Source organism: Vigna unguiculata, chromosome 5 (assembly GCF_004118075.2).
Source record: "Vigna unguiculata cultivar IT97K-499-35 chromosome 5, ASM411807v1, whole genome shotgun sequence".
Classification (NCBI taxonomy): Eukaryota; Viridiplantae; Streptophyta; class Magnoliopsida; order Fabales; family Fabaceae; genus Vigna; species Vigna unguiculata.
In genome coordinates this window covers 48046413-48061162 of record NC_040283.1, presented here as the reverse complement: position 1 = coordinate 48061162, position 14750 = coordinate 48046413, and the positions used below count along the sequence as shown (strand labels likewise).

The 14750-nt window shown below is 35.1% G+C and overlaps 3 protein-coding genes across 3 annotated transcripts; 2 read left to right on the top strand and 1 right to left on the bottom strand.

The window, feature by feature from the left end:
- Nucleotides 1-439: 439 nt before the first annotated feature.
- On the bottom strand, nt 440-2437 carry LOC114184290 (protein TOO MANY MOUTHS). Its single transcript, XM_028071582.1, has one exon. It carries the CDS (start codon nt 2001-2003, stop codon nt 513-515), a length of 1491 nt encoding a protein of 496 aa, XP_027927383.1. The 5' UTR covers nt 2004-2437; the 3' UTR covers nt 440-512.
- A 643-nt stretch (nt 2438-3080) lies between these two features.
- On the top strand, nt 3081-6063 carry LOC114183722 (SNF1-related protein kinase regulatory subunit gamma-like PV42a). Its single transcript, XM_028070839.1, has 3 exons — nt 3081-3669; nt 5057-5414; nt 5501-6063. Exons 1-3 carry the CDS (start codon nt 3134-3136, stop codon nt 5852-5854), a joined length of 1248 nt encoding a protein of 415 aa, XP_027926640.1. The 5' UTR covers nt 3081-3133; the 3' UTR covers nt 5855-6063.
- Nucleotides 6064-10641: 4578 nt separating this feature from the next.
- Nucleotides 10642-11860, top strand: LOC114186239 (pseudo histidine-containing phosphotransfer protein 6-like). The gene is made up of 5 exons (XM_028074282.1): nt 10642-10856; nt 10943-11073; nt 11154-11297; nt 11431-11503; nt 11575-11860. Exons 1-5 carry the CDS (start codon nt 10788-10790, stop codon nt 11629-11631), a joined length of 474 nt encoding a protein of 157 aa, XP_027930083.1. The 5' UTR covers nt 10642-10787; the 3' UTR covers nt 11632-11860.
- Nucleotides 11861-14750: the final 2890 nt, after the last annotated feature.

The following is a 14750-nucleotide window of genomic DNA, read 5'->3' as shown; positions in this document are numbered from 1 at the left end:
TTCTAACGACAAACATGCACCTCCCGTTGCAATAATAATTTAATTTCCTCTCGCATCAATACTCATTACACTAGTCTAAAAGCAAATAACCAAGAACAATGATATTTTAACCTACATTTTTTGACCTACTTTTAACCTATCATTTCAATCACTATTAGATCATCACATCATATTACTCTAAAAAATAAAAAAAAATAATTTAATGGTGATTAAAACAATATGTTAAAAGTGAGTAAAAAAGTGGGTTAAAATATATTTTTCAATAAACAATATCACTTATCAATCACATTTCCACGGTTTCTGTCATCTCGGCATTGTTTTCTGTATTTCTACACCTCCATTACCCCACCAACTTCCTCATCACGTTAACCCAAAACATCTATACAGAAACATTTTTCAAAGCAGATACGTCAACTCTCATCATACAACAATACTTTCAAACAATAATACTTTAAATAGTATAAATATATTGCTATAACAAATTTGAATGTACTGTACTATAATTTATTTATTTATTTATTTACATACAAGAAAATGATAGTAAAGAGTAGAAAAATGGGTAGTGGGAGTGATGATGTAAGAGGTTTCACACCGTGTGATGTGAAATGTGTTGGTGTTGGTGTCGGGAAAGACATTGAAAGATGTTGTTGGTGTGTGGTAACGGAATCTGGAGTCGTAGATTCTGTGTCACACGAACCAATACCTAAATCGAAGGTGGAGTCCATGGTATCTCCCAAACCACTGCGTGCATCGTAGCAAAGCCCTGAATTATTGTTCAGTTTCAGCTTTCTTTTCATTCTCCAAACCATTTCCCTCTCGAATGGCACAAGCCCACTAAGCCCATTATCGTTCAGCCTAAGTTCACTAAGGTTTCTCAAATCCCCGAAACTCTTCGGAATTGACCCATTCAAGTGGTTCCCATCCAGATGAAGCACGCGAAGGTTCCGCAACTTCCCCAGTGATTCGGGCACCGGCCCATGCAAATTCATGTTCGACAAAACCACAATCATCAGGGCTTTCATGCCATCAAACCCATCACTGGGTATCATCGTAGTCGAGCCCATTGGGTTTCCTTTGAGGATCAAAGCCTGAAGCGAACTCAGGCTTTTGATTGACTCCGGAAATGGGCCTTGCAGACGGTTGTAGCTTAAATCCAAAAGCATAAGGTCTTTCAGGCTCATGGGCTTCTCCGGCAACGGGCCCGCGAGGCGGTTGCGGCTGCAATCCAATTTGATGAGAGAATGACAGTCCCATAGAGAAGAAGGAATTGGGCCCATCAAAAGATTCTGGCTGAGGTCCAACACGTTTAAAGAAGGGAAACTGAAACCGGGTATGGAACCGGTTAATTTGTTGGCGCTCAAATCCAAAGACCTTAAACCTGTGATCCGGCCCAATGAGAGGGGTACGGAGCCGTTGAGGTTGTTTTTGTGAAGGTCCAGGACCTTCAAACGAGTAAGGTTGCCCAATTCAACGGGAATGGGCCCAATGTGGCCGTTTTCTCTGAGGACTAAGGTTTGCAAGGTTGGGCCCAACAGGCCCAAGAAGGATGGGATGGGCTGAGGGTTGTAACTGAAGCAACGGTAAAAGAACAAGGTCCTGAGGTGGGGAAGGCGTGTGATGGAGGGTGAGATAACGGAGCGGGTCGGGTCGCATGTCGGAAAAGCGGTGTCGTCGGAGAGTGCTCCGAACGAAAGAGACACCACGTGGAAAACGTTGGCCTTGTCGGGCATGCACTCGATGCCGTGCCAGCGACCGCGGCACACGTCGGGGATGTTGGTGGCCCAGTCGTTTCCGGTGGCTCTCATGATGTCGTACACCGCCTCTTGCTCTCGTTTATCCGTTCGGGAACCGTCTTGGTTCATGGAAAACCCCGTCTGTGGACCGTCTACCAGGGTTGACGGCACGCCGGAGTCTGACATGATCACCGTGAATGCCGTTACATGAGACGGCAAAAACAGCGTGCAACATAGTACTTGTAGGAGAAGAAGACGACAGAGAGTCATTTTTTATGGTATGTGTGTGACGATGATGCTGAAATTGATGTTTTTGGGTTGGTTTTTTTTTATAGAGGGTGGATCCATGTTAATGAATGGGGTTAGTGTGAGTAGTTATGTTTTTTACTATTTAAAAGCGAAGTTGGTGATTTGGCTGGAGTGGAGTAATGCGTGCTCACGAGAAAAGACGTTAGTGTTATAAATGGTGTAGGGGACGGAGAATTTGAGCATTTATGTGGGTCACGAGATTTGCACCCTTGCCTTGTACCAGGGACTTTTAACGTTGTCCCATTCTGTTCAAGCTATGTGGTTTCTATTTCACCATCACTTCACTTCACTTCAGTTGTTTACCACTGTTCTAATTTAAGACTCTGTTTTTTCACATCAACTTTGGTACACAATACTTTAATTTTGCATGATTCGGAGGAACATATAAAGATAGAAGTGGTGGAATGTGTGTTTTTATCCCGTAGTTCATTATCCAAAAGAAAACAACGAAAGGATGGGATTGTATAAAAAATAATATATAGATCAAGTTATAGATCAAGTTATTGTAAAACTTTGGTATGTTCAGTTCTCTTTTTGCAGAGTTTTCTCTCTTCTCTTCTCTGCTCGTTGCCCCACCATTACGTCCTACAACACTTTTAAAGAGTTTTTTCCCACATTGGGAAAACTTCATTTCTTTGGATTCTTCCTATTTCAATAATGAAAAGATTTATTATTGTGTAGAAATGATTAAAAAATGACCATTAACTTTATGCCAGTGCATGATGTAATAAGAACACAAAAAATTAACCAAGTGGCGTTTAATGGAATAAACAAAAATTGAAACTTTATGCCGACGTAAAAGGTTGTGCACGGAAAAGCCTATGGTACGTGTTCTGCAAGAACACAAACATTCAACACAGGTGTCGCCATTCAAGGGCATTTGCTGAGTCATCAAGTATGTTATCACAGGTGGCAAGACCAGACTTGCATGCACGACATTGCGGATCTCACGACACCACACGTATAAAACCCATAAAAAAAAACAAAATGAATTTCACCAACAACTTCATATATATATATATATATATATATATATATATATGTAACTTACCTACAGCTTTAAAAAAAAATCTTAAAAAACAAATCTTTTGATGCTTGTTCCGTATTTTCCGATCTATACCAATCTTTGCACTAAGAACAATTTGTTGTGTTGTAGCAGAAGGAAAATCGAAGCTATGCAGGAGGTGAAAGAAGCGAAACAAGGTGGTGGAGCCACCATGCAAGAAAGTGGAAGTGTGAGACTAAAGGAGAAGAAGGTGAAGGACATGATGGTGGATAGGAAGAGGCTAGTGGAGGTGCCGTACACGGCGTCGCTGGCCCAAACAATGAATACCCTGGTGGCGAACAAGATTGTGGCGGTGCCGGTGGCGGCGCCGCCGGGGCAGTGGATCGGAGCCGGAGGGTCGATGATCGTAGAGTCCGATAAGCAAACCGGTGCCGTGAGGAAACATTACATAGGAATGGTGACTATGCTTGATATCGTGGCCCACATAGCCGGTGATGACCACTTGAGCGGTGGTGATAACATCACCCAAGATCTTGATCAAAGGATGTCTGATCCTGTTTCCTCCATCATTGGTCACTCCTTTGAAGGCCTTAGCTTGTGGACTCTGAATCCTAATACCAGGTTAATTAATTAACTTTCCTTAGGTTTTTTTTCCCTTCTAGGCAGATCAGTCTTCAATATTACAGAAGTAGGCAGGTTTTAAAAAAATTACGGAAATGAGCAAAACGTTCTGGGGGTGCACGTTTTTTGGGTGAAGAAATCGTGCAACCCTCAAATGTTTTCATGGGTCAAAGGACGAAATCGTGTGGGGGGTGCACGTTTTTGGCTCAGTAATCGATTACAGTATGGTGTAATCGATTACTGTATGTTGTAATCGTGCAGGGGGTACGTTTTTCGTTCTATAATCGATTACCGCATGCTGTAATCGATTACAGCATGCATTGCAGTTTTCTGGGTGTAATGTAATCGATTACGAACGAAGTGTAATCGATTACATGCGTGATTTAAAAAAAAAAAACGTTAACAAACATTTTAGTGGATAGGAAAGCAATGATATATGACATAGTTGAATATGAAACTAAAAACGATGATAATAATGAAAAAAAAAGATTACAGGTCCTAATTTCACTCCAAGGCTTCCGGACGACCTACAACAAATAGGATCCATAACGAAATGGATCAACCCGTTACGGATAAGCCAAAAAAATGCTCTTATTGTCGCACTGAGGGTCATCATAGGAGACAATGTCCATTTTGCCAATAATTTGTACATTTTTTATTTCAATTAATTTACTTTTCAATGTTTATTTCTTTTTTGTACAATGTCAAAACTAAGACAACTTTTTATAAAGATTAATATTTCTTATGTCTTCATGAACTATAATTTCAAATACTTTATTCTTTGATGGACCAAAAAACTGTATAAAATCATTACAAATTATTATGCTTGCCTCTCTATCCAATTCTAATTTAATCACCTTTTTTTTAAAAAAAATTTGTCATTGTAATCGATTACAATACCTTTGTAATCGATTACATTGCCCTCGAACATACTTCACTAATCATGTAATTGATTACACTTCATTCTTAATCGATTACATTACACCCAGAAAACTGCAACGCATGCTATAATCGATTACAGCATGTGGTAATCGATTACACAATGAAAAACGTATCCCCCTGCACGATTACATCATGCAGTAATCGATTACACCATGCTGTAATCGATTACTGAGCCAAAAACGTGTCCCCCCACACGATTTCGCCTTTTGACCCGCTTGACCATGAAAACGTTTGGGGGTTGTACGATTTTTTCACCCAAAAAACGTGCATCCCCATAACGTTTTGCCCATTTTCGTAATTTTTTAAAAACATGCCTACTTCAGTAATATTGAAGACTGATCTGCCTAGATGGAAAAAAAAACCCTTTCCTTAACACAAAAACAAAAACCTCTTCTGATTTTGTTTTTGAGTTTGAATCTTTGGTTATTCTTGCATGATGTGTTAGTATGTTAGATTGCATGGAAGTGTTCAGCAAAGGGGTGCATCGTGCTATGGTACCGATTGATGGGCAAGAAGAGAACGTGGCAGCATCTGGGGTGGAACTTGCAGAGTCTGCTTCTAGCTACCAAATGGTGACTCAGATGGACATGCTTAGGTTCTTGCATGGTCGTGCTGCTGAACTACACAGCATTTTATCACGTTCTGTGCAGGATTTGGGGGCTGACACAGTGCAGATTTATGCCATCACTGACAGAACAAAACTTGTTCATGCCATAAAGTGCTTGAAGGCAGCTATGTTAAACGCTGTTCCTATTGTTAGAGCTAGTGATGTTGGTGAAGATGATCACAAGCAGCTTATAAATGCAAGTTCTGATTAAACCCTTTTCATATTATTATTGTTGTTGATATTGCTGTCTTAGAAATGAGAAATGAAATTGAAGTTTTGCAGGGAAGATGCAGGAAGCTGATTGGTACATTTTCTGCGACTGATTTGAGGGGATGCCACATAACCTCGCTAAAATCATGGTTGGGAATAAGTGCACTGGCATTCACTGAAGAAGTTGAATCAAGTCCATTGTACAGTAGTGAGTCAGAGATGCAGAATAGAGGGTCCTGCAGAAAGGAGCTTGTGACATGCTATGGTGAATCAGCTTTGTGTGAGGTGATTGAGAAGGCTGTGAGTAATCATGTTCATCGAGTTTGGGTGGTGGATCAAGAGGGTTTGCTTGTGGGGGTTGTGTCTCTTACAGATGTAATTAGAGTTATAAGGCATTCTCTGCTATCAGAGTCAAAGGATGAGTGACTTTGCACAAAAAACTGTGCCAAGTTAAGGAAGTGATCAAGAGAACTGAACAATGTTACTGAGATGAAACAGTATTTCATATTATTACTGAGATGAAACAGTATTCCATATTATTACTGAGATGAAACAGTATTTCATATTGTTACTGAGATGAGAAATTCTGTATAAAATTAGGATACAGAAAGGGAGAATGCTCATTTGGATTTAAATCCTTTTTTGAATAACTAACTCTGATCCTTACCTTGCAAAATGGAACAAGTTTTGATGTAAGAATTTCGTAAAACTGTGGGACAATCCAGTGTTAAAATGGTTCCATCAAAGTAAATATCATAGGGTTCTAAACTAAGTTAGACGAAGTAAGAATATTTGAAGAAATGGATACGCAATTAGATATCAACAACAATATCATGATATTCTGAAGAGGATTTGAGTTAATATTTTTAGTTAGTGCATAGAATTACATTTGTTTTTCCCAAGTAGAATCTGTTATTATATCCCACAAGGAAAATAGTGACGGAAATTTAATTATAAATAAATAAAATTAGTGACTGAAATTTAACAAAAAGAAAAACAAATTCAGGAATTCCATAAAAAACAACCCTTATGAAAATATTAAGTATAACTTAAAAATTTTCCGTTTTGTAAACTAGTATATTTATATATAATTGTCTATAACGTTGTTGCGAATAATTTGAGCAGTAAAAATTGTTCTAAATATCAGAACTTCATTTATTTTAATTTAGAATTAAAAAGTATAGAATTCATGTTCTTCTTAATTTTTTTTTTCATTAATCTCTTTATTTATTTTATTTTTAAATTTGATTGAATTTAATGTTTCGATCAGAAGTAGTCGTTTCTCAAACTCTTTGTATTTCAAAATTTATTTTTTATAAATTTTGAATAGTTGATCTTAATATACAAAAAATTCTTATGTTATACAGTATGATTATAATTTGACTAATACATATTCATTCATTTAAATCGAAAATTTTAAGATTATACTATCGTAATAAAAAGAAAACTCATAAAACACCTTAAAAACGTAACTAACCCGTGTGAGATCATATGTGGTATTTAATTCTGACAATCTTTTCGCAATCTTAAGCAAACAAAGTTCAATATATAATGTATGGTTAACTTTTGAATTTTAGCAGAGATAAAATCATAAAAAGCTTGAGATCTATTGAGACATAAACATCATAGAATTAAGGAAACATTACGATGAAGCAGATGAATGAACACGCGCAAGAGGGTCTAAATTAGCCACAGAATATTCTTGGAAGAACCAAACGGAAAGTGAAAGAAAGGAAAAGGTAAACAAAAGAACAGCATGAAGTTAAAAACTTTGAAGACAACAACAACCACCTCGAGCTTTGAAACCACCTTTTGAAGAGAGTGAAAAAATGCAGTATTTTTTAACTCCAGCTCCTAGAGAACAAGAACTCGTTTAGCATTTCGAAACCAAAAAGGAAATGAAACAAAAATCATACGAAGAAAGGCAAAAGACACATATTGGTTGTTGCAATAATGGTCACTGTAAATAAGCACGGGAGAGCAAAAAGTTAACACGATTATGAAGTCTATGAACTAAGGTTAACCATTGTTTATCATTTTAATATCACACTGCAGCACACCTCAAAAGTAGTACTTCCTCTGAACAGTTTTTAATATTTTTTTTTTCCATTATGTATATCAGTCTGCTTACGTCAAAACAAAGCATGCTTCTGATTATATATTTAGAGATCAATATATTTTTGTTTTGTTATATCTAATAATTTTACATTTTAGTTAAAGTTGAAGTTAGAGATAATTTAAATTTTGTTTATCTTTCTTTAACAACAAAGATGTATTGAGGGGTTCAACTTTCAGACCGACAATATATCGGATGTGATAATTGATTATAATGATACGATGTCATCAACATATACTATCAAGTAAATACATTGAGATTAATTGTCATTTCATTTGGAAAAAGATCATGTCTGGAGACATCAAGACTGAGTTTGTTAACTCAAGTGATCAGTTAGCAGATATTTTTACTAAGTCTTTACGGGATATAAAATTGATTATATTTGTAAGAAGTTTGACACATACGATTTGTATGCTCCAACTTGAGGGGAAGTGTTAGATATTGTTTGATATTATTAAGATATTGTTAATTACAATATCAAACAATATCTTCTATTTACTCTATTTATTTTCAGTTACTCTTTTTAATTGTACCTCTCTCTATTATAAATCTCGATACCAGATCCAAACATTGATGTTGTCCGGAAGAGACTAAATATATGTTTGGTTTTCAGTTTGATAGTTTAAATACAAGTTTATTTTGTATTGAAAGTCACACATGATATTTTACATATTTTTGTTTTGTTTCATTGACCTCAAACGTGAATTATTTTCAAAACAAAATTACATTTTTTTCGTAGAATAAGATTTTTATTTTTATTCGACCAAACATAATTTTTCTAACTATAATCCAAACACATCGTAAAATCTTATTTAATTAATACTCAATAGTTTTACGTCGCTCAATTGTGGAGATGAATCAAAACCATGCCTTAACTGGCTTGTTTGAAAATAATAATCAATAAATAAATCTTTGAAGGTGTATACAAAATCAAATAATATAGAACTCAGATATTTTTGGAATATACTCAAATCAACAACGAAGTATATCATAGCCATGTGCCCTATATAATTAACCAGTCTTCTAATTATGACGAGTTAATAGAAGTTAGTAGAATCGATTAAAAAGGTTACTGTTTTCACCATGGTTTTCTTGACCATATAATTATGAAAGTAAAGATAGTTTGTTTCGATGGGAAAAGAAATTATGAGAAACGATGTATGAGCTTAATAATTGGAAAAAGAGTTCTGAAAACCAACATTAATTATTGGATGCATGTTAATCCACTGCAAACAACATCAGATAACGACTTTATTGGGGAATTAAGTAGAGTTTGCTTACGTCAGTTGATTATGAACAAAGTATGCCTTTCAAGCAAGGATTTCGAGGAATGTATAAATAATTGAAATGAAGATGCATGATTCTCAGTAATAGCACTATTAAACAAGGTTAAAGTAGGTGTTAACCCATGCCGAAGATTGGTAGTAGTAATTTGCATTCATATACTGTACGGTTATTAAAGTGCATATTTAACACTTCCATGAAAGTGTACATGAAAAGTATGCAACACTTCACTCGTGTTTACAAAAACTGCAAATTCTCTCATTAATGCATTAATATATTGTGGAAGCTACTGTTTTACAATGCAACGAATTTAGTGTATTTGTAATAATTGTAAGTAAAAATAATTATTGAATGCAGAATGAAGAGCTAATAATAAGTGTGGTCCTAATAGTGATTGGATGATAAAATAATAATAAGAGCAGAAAGAAGGTATAATTTTGTGCTTGATTCCCCGGCGTGTGAAGTGGGTGTCAGAAGATGGAGTGTAGTTTGGTGTTTAGGCCATCATCACAACAAAAGTCTATCCATTCATTCATGCTGTGTCTGCTATTCACTGCATTTTAAACCAGTTTCAGTTTCCCTCCACTTCATATATACTATACTTATAAGTTCCATAAAATGACAAAATTCCCATTCTCTCTTATTCAACCGCGTGCTTACTTACCAAACTTTTCACCACACCACTACAGATCGGGTCTTTCGAGTATTTATACGTGTTAGGTTTAGGATTTTCTTAACAGGACAATCTTATCCGAAATACTTGTCACAAAAACTTTCGATACAAAGATCATATTGTACTCGTCTGAGTCGGTTTTGCTTACCTGGAATACTTGTCAAGAACTATATTGTACTCGTTTGAACGTGTGAGTCGATTTTAACCAATGAGATCTGAGCCCAATCACATAAGGCATTGACATCACTTTCAACCCAAAACCTTAAGGCAATGGATTTATGGGTCTTTATCCTTATATAATGTTCGACTTTTTCATTTCTAGTCGATGTGAGATTTAGAATCACACTTGAATTTCTAACAATACGTGACACTATTCTTAATCCAAAATCTTAAGAGAATAAGTTTATGAATATTCATTCTTATATAATTACTCGATGTAAAACTTACACTCATGATTGAATTTTTACGGGAACTTAGGGTGTAACTTTAGTTTTTGAAATAATTTGTTTAAGAAATTCAAATTAAAAATGGTATGAACACATTTTTACAGTGAGAGAAATAAGAATGAAGTTATAGGAGGTGGAGGTGCAGGCAGGTGTCAGGTGAATGGAGCATTTTGGTGGGAAGATGTGAAGTGAGGTGGGAAGGGAACAGAAGAAGAAGAATTGCACTTTGAAACACTGCCAACAACACCACCGTGCCTGGGGCAATGGCCTTTAATTGGTAGGGTAGATACCCCACATTCACCTCGATTACCCCAACTCAACTCCATGCCTTCCTTCCTTTCTATATTTTAATTAACACCCACTCCCCAAAACTCACTCTCACTCTCACTCACCTTAACTAATCAATGCCATCATTACCACTTTCATAGGAGTTATCAAATAACAACCCTAACTCTTCTAAACCCCCTTCAAATAATTCAAATGGTTAACGATATTATTTAAGGAATTACAACTCAACCAATATTCTAATCATAATATACTAATGAGAAACAACTATATTTTCCTTATTTTAATGATTCAGAAGTAAGAGTTACAAATTTTTTGTGGTGGAAAAACAACGTTGTGTTGTGTTGTGCCCTCGTGGAATGCTTTAAATAGGAATATTGGCATTCCCGTGACAGCAATAGTAGCTGGAGTGTGTGTGTGAGTATTTGTGTCGCTTGTTCCCTCTCCTTCTTGGTCTCGGTGTCAATAAGTTACTGTTACAGTGGTGGCTGCCGCTTAATCCTTCACCGCACACGGTGGTTTAATCAAATCGCCAAAACGGGTCTCCCTCTGTGGATGCTTGGTTTCGGTGCGGACCTCTTGTGGGCCGACATGAACCGTCTTCTTGCTTTTCTTTTCCACCAGGTATATGTTTCAAACACACACAAAAACAACATTAACAACAACATTAATTCTGCTACATATGTTTGGTCTGATTCCATTCCATGCAGGGAGTGTTGGATGAACAATTTTTGCAGCTTCAACAGCTGCAAGATGAGGCTTCTCCAAACTTCGTCTCTGAGGTGGTCAACATTTATTTTCACGAGTCCGAGAAACTACTCAACAATCTCAGAGGATTGCTGTATGTTATCAATCTTCTTCTTCTTCTTCTTAGTTATGATTATGAATTCTCGTTGCTAAATTGATTTCTGCATGATGCAGAATGGAGAAGGAGTTATCAGACTACAAGAAAATTGGAATCCATTTGAATCAGTTCATGGGTAGCAGCTCAAGCATTGGTGCGAAGAGAGTCACAAACATTTGCGTTGCATTTCGTGCTGCTACAGACCAGAGCAACCGTGCAGGGTACATTATACACACCTCTCAAAATTCTTTTTCTCTACCCGATAAATATATAATCAAGTATTCAACATTGATGATTTATGCATAGTTTATTGCAACCTAACCTAACTGAATCTCTCCACGTGCTATATTGCAGATGCTTGCGAGCGTTGGAGATGCTGGAGCATGAATATTGTTATCTCAAGAACAAGTTGCATGAATTGTTCCAAGTAAGTTATTCGAAGGTTTTAATGCTACATAGTCATTTTACGATGATTAAGATTTGTATGGTTTCATGCAGATAGAGCAGCAACGTGCTTTGGTCGCTGGAGTGAGATACCCAGTGCAGAACCAATAATGCAACTGAATTGGTGGAACATATCTGAATCATTTTGCTTTGCTTTGCAAGGTTAAAGGCACGCATTTCTATATATATAAATATATAAATATATACACCTAGGTTATGTGGGGAATAGGAACATGCTATATAGGGTTCATCATGACCTTGGGTATTTGAATTCTCTTGTACGTAAATGGTGGTATCATGCAAGCTCTTGCACCATGCTTTGCTTTACGTCCTTTAACTTTTCAATGAAAATTCATTAGTCAAATTCGATTCCTACTTACTTTTATGTTAACTTTTTATACATGAATTTGCCGATTGTTAATTACGTTGTGGCGTATGAACACTAGGATCCTACGTAACGTATCAACGATATCACTCTTGAATTTTGTTAATTAACAAATTTCTTTCATTAAATTAATATATAATCGATCCAATTGCGTAAAAAGTAACATTTATTTCGTAAAAGTCTTCCACAGAGCTTCTTCTCCCTTGCAAACCCTTCAATTATTTTCTTTTAGTAAGGAATTTTGTGATGTGAGAGAAGAAAAATAGCTTAGGGAATGTACATTAATTCTCTTAGCTTGGTGAGCGTTCTTGAGAAGAAAATGAACATAATACGTTTTAAAAACTCTTAAATTTAAAGGAAAAAACATTATCATATTGTAAGTAGTGTTTGATTTACAAAAATAATTTTATTTTTTTATCTTTTGAAAAAGGTTCTATTTGGTTCCATCTATAATTTTTGTTTGAATTACTAGTCTTTCTTTTCACATTGTCCTAAGTTTAGTGTGATTTTCAACCGGAAGACCAAAATCATCGTCATGTATTTTGTCGACGTAGAAAAATAACGTGAAATGACATTAACAAGTTTTAAGATTGTGTGTGGTGTTGAATATTGTGGTCGATACTTCTATTCTTGCTTAGAAAATCCATTGATGAATCTGGAAAAAAGTGATAGTTTGGTGGGATCAAACAACAAAAATAAAACTGAGTAATTTTGTTTCCAAAATTTGACTTATTTTAAAATTATCTACATATAAAGTTTTTTTTTAATTTTCAACCGAACCTTAAAATTAAAATTGAAATCAGATTTCATTCATACCATTATTCAATTTTTCTTTTTTATTTTCTCAATTCATGTTTATCTGTATTGTCTATATCTTTTTTGTCTTTTCTTATTTACACTAATAAAATTTAAACGCTAAAAAATAATTAACAAAAATTCTTTATATTTTTTAGCTTGCCATCAAACACAAAAGTTCATGTCTCATGGAGCCCAGCAAGTAGGCCCATCACCAACAACTCTTTGTTTGGATTACACGACACACCACCTTTTTTTGTCCACACCACACTTTCCGTAACCGACCCAATACCAAAGAAAAATCAACTTTTTGACTTAAAGATACCTCAAATAAACAAATATTAATACCTTTTAATGTGGCAAATCTATGTTCACTTATCTCAATATAGTTTCACAAAGCAAAAATAGTTATTAAACATTTTAAATTAAATAATTTGCGTGTTTTACTAAAAATAAACTTACTTTTGGAAAGCTTTACTAGTTTACCAGTGCTTTTGTTCAGATGCAATTTTGCTTGACTTGAAGAGTATAAATCGAATGAAAATAGTTATATTCGTTTATCGTGCCAAATAAATTCGTGAGAATGGTATCCAAGAATCAATCCTAGAAGAAAAAAAAATGATATACTTTTTTTTAATTTATTTTACATATTTTAAGTAAGTTTAAGAGTAATAAAAATATACGTAAAAGACATTTTTATCTTCTGTTTATAAAGATAGGATGAAACTTGGTTAGGCAATTGAAATCGGCCACGTAAAGATAGGGTTAAGTTATGACACAAAAAGTATATTAAAATTAATTAACCAATTAAAAGCCATCACGTCAAATGAAGTTAGTAAAAGTACAGGTTACTAACTTCTGAAACAGATATTTTAAAAAAAAAATAGAATTTGGATCAGTGATAGATATACAGATTCAATTTTTTTTCACATATTTTTGGTAATTTATGTTCAGGATATTGCGGCTTTTTTGTAATAATAGATTAATTTTTAATTTGTTACATTAAAGGGATTACTGAATCCTCGTTCATCATTCAAATCTGAAAGTGTTATTTTTATTACATCAGTAACAGTTAAATAATTTAATTCTTTCAGCGTTTTTTTTCTCCTCCTTTGAGTCAAATTACGTGTAGTGGGAGCGTGAGTGGATAATGTAAGGCTCAAATTCCACTTTCAAGTTTCAACACCAACTTAATTGAGTGTAGGTAAAGTAAAACCATGCATCTGAAACAAGAATTAAATAAAATTATTATGTAAAATCGTAGAGTAGCATACGTAGAGATGGAAACAGGTATGACCGGACACAAATACTTTTTACCTATAATTTGATTAAAACTGGTTCAGGCGAGTGTAATATGGTTTTTATACCGAAAGTTTTTCTGACAAGAGTTTTAAGTAAGCGTGTTTTATTAAGAAGAACGGCGGTACAGAAAAGACAGAAAAGAAGTACTTGTGGTTGGAAATGCTTCCGCTGGGGAGTGTACTAATATGGTTGAAGTGGACTCACTCTTGAGAGAGAGATTGTTAGGAATCTAAGTGTTAATTTAAGTCTCATATTGACTTAAAATGAGAAACTAGAACACTATGTAAGAATAAAGACTCATAAACTCATTGTTTTAAGATTTTGGATTAAGAGTGGTGTCAATACCTTATGTGGTTAGGCTTAGATCTCATTAATATTTATTTTCCTAAAATATTCGTTTCCCGTAAATAATAAATATTCGCGAATATTAATCATGTAAATTTTATTAACAAATATATATGGAGATGAATATTTTTGTCATGTGTAAGCACAGTATGGATCCATTGAGGTTGTTATTGTGGTTGAACAGATCTTGGTTAGACGGGTGAATGAAATGTTTGGGTGAGGGTGACTTTTAGCAAATTGTGAGGGTGAAAACAGCAGAGATTCACAGCACCTCCTTCAAAAGGGTGGCTTTTGACTTTGGGAAAAGATAATGATGGGCGTGGCCTGTGTACACATTGTGTGTGATTCCATGATACACTACTTTCAACGCCTTACATTTCAATTTTTGCTTTGCATTAATGCT

Coding starts and splice junctions, on each gene's coding strand:
- LOC114184290 (XM_028071582.1), bottom strand. CDS start 2,003: ATGACTCTCTGTCGTCTTCTTCTCCTACAAGTACTATGTTGCACGCTG.
- LOC114183722 (XM_028070839.1), top strand. CDS start 3,134: ATGCTTGTTCCGTATTTTCCGATCTATACCAATCTTTGCACTAAGAAC. Junction 3,670..5,056: donor ACTCTGAATCCTAATACCAG/GTTAATTAATTA, acceptor ATGATGTGTTAG/TATGTTAGATTGCATGGAAG. Junction 5,415..5,500: donor ATCACAAGCAGCTTATAAAT/GCAAGTTCTGAT, acceptor GAAGTTTTGCAG/GGAAGATGCAGGAAGCTGAT.
- LOC114186239 (XM_028074282.1), top strand. CDS start 10,788: ATGCTTGGTTTCGGTGCGGACCTCTTGTGGGCCGACATGAACCGTCTT. Junction 11,298..11,430: donor GACCAGAGCAACCGTGCAGG/GTACATTATACA, acceptor GCTATATTGCAG/ATGCTTGCGAGCGTTGGAGA. Junction 11,504..11,574: donor AGTTGCATGAATTGTTCCAA/GTAAGTTATTCG, acceptor GGTTTCATGCAG/ATAGAGCAGCAACGTGCTTT.